This window comes from Archocentrus centrarchus, chromosome 14, assembly GCF_007364275.1.
Source record: "Archocentrus centrarchus isolate MPI-CPG fArcCen1 chromosome 14, fArcCen1, whole genome shotgun sequence".
Lineage (NCBI taxonomy): Eukaryota > Metazoa > Chordata > Actinopteri > Cichliformes > Cichlidae > Archocentrus > Archocentrus centrarchus.
Genome location: NC_044359.1, coordinates 13,453,171 through 13,460,215, shown reverse-complemented (window position 1 = coordinate 13,460,215; position 7,045 = coordinate 13,453,171). Strand labels below are relative to the sequence as shown.

Sequence of the window (7,045 nt, the reverse complement as noted above, 5' to 3'; positions counted from 1 at the left end):
AATCTTGTAATTCCCACAATTAGTAATAACCAGACAAACAGCTTTTTATTACCAAGTATATCTGGTAATATTAGACTAAAACGTGTAGAGCAGGGTAAGACGCCAGGATACATACAGTTGGGGCCACAATTAGACACAGACTTATTTTAAGAGATCAAAAGCCACAATTATTGGGGACAGAATTGCTTTTAAGGTTAAAAAAAGGCCACTGAGTGGGACGCTGATGTGACACGCATATGCTTGAGTCTACAATACTATGTGAAAGTTTATAGAATAAAATCCTACAAGTCATGACTTGAATAAATTATTTTAAACAGAAATGAGGCACTCGGAAACAAAAAATATGGACCTGCCAAGAGATTAAATTAATCAAAACCCCTTCGCTTTCCTGAAGGATTTATCAAATTCCTATATTTTCCAGACAAGGATGTAACTCTGCATAGGAATATCGAACATGCTGAGAGAGCGGTGCAGGGGAAAGCAATTTAAAGAGGAGCCCTTGAATGGCAGTGAAGTCTAAAAGTACCAAACCTATAACAGATATCATCATAACCACTTTTTTTGTGCATTTGAGGTTCAGAAAAAATACTTACTGCACACTAAATAAATCAGTGCATCATTTATTTCAAAGCTGCAGTGAAAGACATTGGGCTGTAAACCATAACTTCAATAAACCTAAAAGCTAAATGTTGTATATGTGATTAATTGGTGCAGCCTGTAAACACAAAAACTCCTGCACATGGCTTCAGTCCTTAAAAAAAAAAAAAAAAAAAAGGATCATTTCTCTTTTTACAGTCAGTTACAACAAACTTGACTCATTCTTTGACGATCCAGTGCCTTTTGTTTGAATTAGTCATTTAAGCTCAGACAGTACCCACTGGCTTTGTTAATCACAAACATAAACCTTTACTTCATACCTTTACACATCTTTCCTTCATCTTTCCTTCCTTTCTTGGTATTCCTTTAATTCAGAGTTCTTCACTTTATTCAGATGGCTTTTAAATATTCATCAAAAAAAATTCCATGATTAGTTGTTTGCTATCACGCACACGCACACATTGCACGCATACACACTATCTGAAATTCAGGGCTGTTTCTTGAACACAGGTGCAAATATGACAAAAACCTTGATTTCTTTAAACAAGTGAAACACAAATATCTTCTTTTGACGTGGGGGGTACTAAACCTCCGCTTCTCAACTAACAGCTCCGAGCTCTTAGCCACGACACAGCTCATTCACGTCACATCTCATTTCAAAACACATCGATGAAGTGTACAGTCTGCTTGTATTAACAGAAAAGAAGTCTGTAATATGGCTTCAGAAATACTGACATCAAAATCAAACATGTAGTTTGAAAAATGCAGAAGAAAACCTTTGGTTTTCAGGATGTGCACGTTATAAAAACACAATACTTATGTTCAGCAACCCTAATGTTGAGAATCGCACAGTGCTCATTTGCTTGTCGTGCCAGTTTATGAGATTCTGGAGACAGCAGCTGCCAGTGCCTAAGACTATATTCTTTCTACCATCTTCCAAACTGCTGATATGCTTCACAGGAATGCACGTTTTTGGCAGACCTGAAGTTTCTTAGAAGCACCTCAGTAGTTCAGACAGAAAACCCTAACGCTTGTGTAAAAACACTGCCATCTGCTGGTAGGAGAGGCAGAAGCAACCTGTTGTAGCTCCAGTGGTGTTCTCCCTTTTGCAGTTTTCTTCCACTTTGTTTGGCCTACTTGGCAGACATTTTCCCCCAGTTTTGTCCACTTGGCTGACTTCATAAATATTGCTTAAGAAGTCCTAGCACACAGCAGCTACAGCAAGCCAAGAACAGCTCTCTTCTGCCCTCCCGCTTTGTTCGGTTCTTCTTCCACTGAGCCACAGACTCCCGCTGGGTTCAGTGAAAGGAGCTGTTGACTTTTCTCAGAAGAGTCTGACCTGTTTCTTCAGTTCATTCTGTTTCCACTGAGCGAGACGATCAAAGGCAGACATGGACATGCCAAAGACTCTGTAAAACTCCTCTGGTGAGAGATGACGCTGTGAGCAAAAAGAGAAAGAGCAGCTTAGAACAGAGTCTATGTGTTATGTTTTTAAAAAAAAAAAAATATTAATAATATGACCCTACCTGTGCCAGACTTTCTTGTAATTTTTAAAACTGTCTCTAGCAATAGTTCTCCAGGCTTTATGAAGGTCTTTCAGTTTCTTTGGACACTGACTGCTTTTTCATCCATTTTTAGTCCAGTCCTTGTACCTGAACATTTTCAGTGGATTCTTTTTTGTTGTGCCACTTAACACTGACCTATGATAGGACAAAAAGGGCACCTAATTCAAGGCATGAACCAGTGTTGTCTAGACACAACAAACAGCTTGGCAAAGAACCTATTTTTTGGCCTTTTTTAGATATTCAAGAAGCCAGTCTCAAGGAAGAAAAATGGAGAAAAGGATGAGGTATGCCACATTACACAAGAACTGGACTGAAAATCAGTGACAGCAGGTCTTATGGAGTGAATCACCGTCAGTATGTATGGAGGAGGTCAGGAGGGAGGTACCACAGTGAGTGTCTACAGCCACCTGTCAAATGCGGTGGAGGCTCAGTCATGGTTTGGGGCTGTATCTTCAGCCAGTGGTAACGTGTTAAAATTGATGGAATTCTGAATGCAGAAAAGTACCATCAGATTTTGATCCATCATGCAATAGCATCTGGAAAGTATCTGATTTTTTCTGTATAACAATGATCCCAAACACACTACCAATGCAGTAAAAGCACACCTGGATAGAAAAACACACAATAGAATACTCTGAGTCATGGATTGGCCTCTCCAGAGCCCGGACCTCAACATTACTGAAGCAGTGTGGGATCATCTTAACAGAGAATGGAGCAAAAGGCAGCCAACATCCAAAGAAGAGCTTTGAAGGAGCCTGGAGAACTCTCCCTGAAGACGACTTAAAGAAATTACAATAAAGCTTCCTCAGAGAGTTCAGGCTGTGATGAAGAATAAAGGTGGTCACACCAAATATTGACTTTCAAGCTCATTAGGATTGTACCAACTTTGTTTTTTCCTTATATACTGTACTTCCATGTATGTTTGCATGTTTCAATAAATCACTGCACCTATTTCCCATTTTCCTAGCAAAATTCAGCGAAATGAAGGATGACTCAAGACTTTTACACAGTACTGTATTACAGCAGCTACACAGGGAGCTCCATGCTTTAAATGGTTTCCTTTGCTAATGATCAATTTGTCAATTCAGCACTATATTGCAGGTTATTTGATGCTACTGGCAACAATATCTGCAGTTAAGTGCTTAGAGGAAGGTCGCGTGCTCCAGTTTCCCTGCTGCACTATGACTCGTAACACATCTGCAGTGCTCACTGTGTCCAGCATGAGAGACACTTGGCATTTTTCTTGTTCTTTAGTGTTGAGGGCTTTCATCACACTCTGTAACAGTTCACCTCTAGTCTGGCTCGGTCCACATCACTGGGGAGGCGCTGCTGCCCTCTGACTGACACCACAAGGGCTTCGTACGGGTAGATCTGGTGGAGAAAGAGAACATATTATTAACACGTGTCAAAGGTGTTATTATTAATATTCCTGTAAGCTTCCTCACCAAAATGCACCACGGGGGCATTAGCTGAAAAAAGTTTGAAATGCTAAAAGGACTTTAACTGCTGACTTGATTCTAAACTGTTTAATGAACAGGTTTGTTTGCTTGAGCAGGATTCAAAAACATCATAAAAAGTCTTGGAAATCCAGTTTATATTTTAACACATCAGCACCAGAAGAGGCAGAATCATGTTGTATTTGTTTCACCCTCTAGTGGTCACATGCAGTTACAATGACCACAATCATAAAAGCTGGATATGAAGAAAAAGTTTATTTCTGCAAGTATGTGCTTTTACAAAAGAAAATGTTAAGAAAAACAGTTTTTGTCTGGTGTTAATGGAGTTCTCGTTAATGGAGTTGGAAATGTTTTTTTCCAATTAATTACACAGCAGAATCAAGTCTGTGGATGTCTGCTGTCTGACCTTTCAAATATTATACAGTCATTACACATGTAAAGTGAAATTTGATTTCAATGATTATCATAAATCTGAAATTCATTATCTTAAATTATTTGAATATTTCCTAAGATCAATCAAAAAAGTATTTACAATACAGAATATCCAACTTCTGAAAAGCACTGTTATACCCGGCTCATTGAGGACATATCAAAGGAGGGAGAGCCACACATAACAATTTTCACTAAGTCAATTTATTAATCATAATTCAAGGAAAGGTGAGCAAAGGAAAACTAGGTGCTGACCTATGGGCTACATGAAAACCAAGTTGGGCGCTGCCTTCAGGGGGACAGAGAGAGAACCATCTTGGAAGGAAACCAGCATATACTGGCTCCCACAAAGTGAAGTCGCTTCCTTTTGTGCTATTAATTAGGACCTAAGGATCAGGGCAATGTGGACTGGAGGCGATCAGCTTGTGGCAGAGCCAAGGTGTTACTGAAGCTCAGCTTGCTTTGATTTATGAAATGCAAAATTTACTTTAATGTGAACGAGGACTTTGGACCACTGAGAAAAAGTCTAGTTCTTCTTCTCCTTAGCCCAGGTAAGATTCTTCTGACACAGTCTCTGGTTCAGGAGTGGGTTGATATCAAGAATGCAACAGTTGTCGCCCCTTTCAGGAAGACATCTGTGCGCTTGCTCTTGATGCACTCACACCAGCCTCAGTCTACTCTTTGTGAAGCTCTCCAAACTTCTTAAATCAACTTTTTTGACAATCCTCTCAAGGCTGCAGTCATCCACGTTGCTTGTGCACATTTTCCTACCACAGTTTGCTCTTCCAGTCAACTTTCCTTTAACATGCTTTGATGCAGCACTCTGCAAACAGCCAACCTTTTCAGCAGTGACATTCTGTGGTTTACCCAGGGTGTCGATGGGCATCATCTGAACAACCATCAAGCCAGCAGTCTCCCTCTTCCTCGCATGCACTGAACTACACTGAGAGATACGTGGTGTTAATAGTTTAAATCTGAATTTACTCAAATTTGAAATGAAATAATGTGCTTTTGTAGTTTATACGCCTGTAATGCCTTAAAAGTGTTGTATCATTTTAATTTCATGATAAGAGCGTGTCATTTACATCCACAAAACTTGAATTAGGCATGATATATTATGATGTCATGTTGTCTAGCAATCATCTGAGGAGGACTAAGACCACAAACCAAACAGCACTGTGGAATGGCCATGCACTAGCATACATGATACATGCTTGTGAGACTACCATTTACTATTTAGGTTCAAATGAGGCAGCTTGATGTTATGGAGTACTGTGATAATCAGCCTGTGTTCACTCATAGTCATGAGTATACACATATTTATCTTGCCATAAAAAGACAAGGTTGAAAAGATTCATACTGTTGCCATTTGTTAGTGTCTGTCAATAAAATAAGTCGGTCAGCTTCACAATTTCTCTGGCTGAAGTGGGTGTTACTGAGTGAGATGAATTCTTTATTCAGTATGAACAGGCAACACCATCATTCTTATCCACCGATCCAGACCTTTCACTTTTGGCTCAGCAACAGTTTTCCACTTTCAGCAACTGCATCTTACCTTGTATTCTGAAAGAAAAGAAAGAAAAAAAGAATCACTCACATCGCTGTGTCAGTGCTGACTAACGTGCATCAAGATGGGAGACGGATCAAGAATAAAAACCTCTAAAAAGTGAGGCATCAGCAGATTTCAGCTGTGCGGTAGGCTTACCTCTTATTTGCCAATTAACTGCATTAGTGCTGTCATACTGGTAATAATCTCCACCTGCACTCCCAGGCTGCCAAAACAGGAAAAGTGCATATTTAGGAAAGCATGGAAAGAGAGTATGTATTTAATATTTTACAAAGCAAAGTGTTTTTATTCAGTTATTTAACACACTAAGGTAATGACAACATCACACCACTTGTCTCACTTTGCCTGATGAAGTAACTGATAACAAATGAGTTTCAGGTCAGTGGGTCAGTATATTACAGTTTAGTGAATGGCCATGTTTGTCTTATTCTCTCTCTCTGACTCTTCAGAGGAAACTTAGATTCACTATCTGTGGACTACACTGTGGTCATTACTTACTAACCCCACACTAATCTAAACCTACCCTTACCTTAAACCAAGCCTAAGCCCCTAAAATGCAATGCCTTCAAATATGGGGATGTGCTTTTTTGTCTCCAAATATGAGGCAATTCCTCACAACATAAGTGATGCAAGTATACACAAACAGAGAGCCAGAGCCAAAAACCACTGATTGCTTACCCTGTTTAGCGCATTTCTACCGTAGCCTGGCAACGAGGCCGATTTGGCAATGTATGAGTCTGGCAGAACAAACAAAAACACATAACCATAAACAAACACATGAAATATGAAAACTAATATCGATACACGTATCAAGAGTATGCTGCCTCTGCTGTTTGTGGTGCTTTGTATTATTTATTTGGAGAAAAGATTGTGCTTTACAGCTTCAAAATTTTGAATACAATTTCACAAAGTACGACAAGCAGGAAACCCTAAAAACTAATTTCTGCATAGAATCAAATTTTATGAGAGCTATTCTACTTTTTTCTGCCGAACTGTTGCAGAAGAAATGTTTTCATGTCTGAAAAGTTATCGTCTAATGACATGTTGCTCACAGTTTTTCTGTCTTGTGCTCTTTTAGGAAACCTTGGTTGTGTATATCTAATGTTTTCAGCCCAGCTCTAATCTGGAAACCCTTCAACTCATTAGCTTACAGCAGCTCAGCGGCATCTTATTGACATTTCTGTCAACCGCTTTCTGAAAATATCACACTGATGAACAATTTCACACAAGAATTCAAAGCAGTGCTCCTTTCTCATATTTGAACTGCTTCTTAAATCTCATAAGGCTACCACACAGTGTTTCAAACACCTAAACTGTGGCCTGAATTGACTTTGAACCTGTTTTATATTTTGTGTTAAAAACAACAACAAAAAACATGCATTTACAAACTAGAGTGTTGCAAGATTATTACTGGGATTTTGCTGCCAACA

The 7,045-nt window shown here is 39.2% G+C and overlaps 1 protein-coding gene across 1 annotated transcript in view; it reads right to left on the bottom strand.

The window, feature by feature from the left end:
* Positions 1–839: 839 nt before the first annotated feature.
* Positions 840–7,045, bottom strand: part of LOC115791967 (actin-binding LIM protein 3-like) — a 62,283-nt gene continuing 56,077 nt past the window's right edge. Inside the window, exons 19-23 of the mRNA XM_030746275.1 lie at positions 6,294–6,352; positions 5,754–5,820; positions 5,604–5,611; positions 3,453–3,533; positions 840–2,035 (exon numbers count right to left, since the gene is read on the bottom strand). Of these exons, the coding sequence (XP_030602135.1) occupies positions 1,922–2,035; positions 3,453–3,533; positions 5,604–5,611; positions 5,754–5,820; positions 6,294–6,352 (329 nt within the window). The 3' untranslated portion in view covers positions 840–1,921. The remainder of the gene's footprint in view (positions 2,036–3,452; positions 3,534–5,603; positions 5,612–5,753; positions 5,821–6,293; positions 6,353–7,045) is intronic.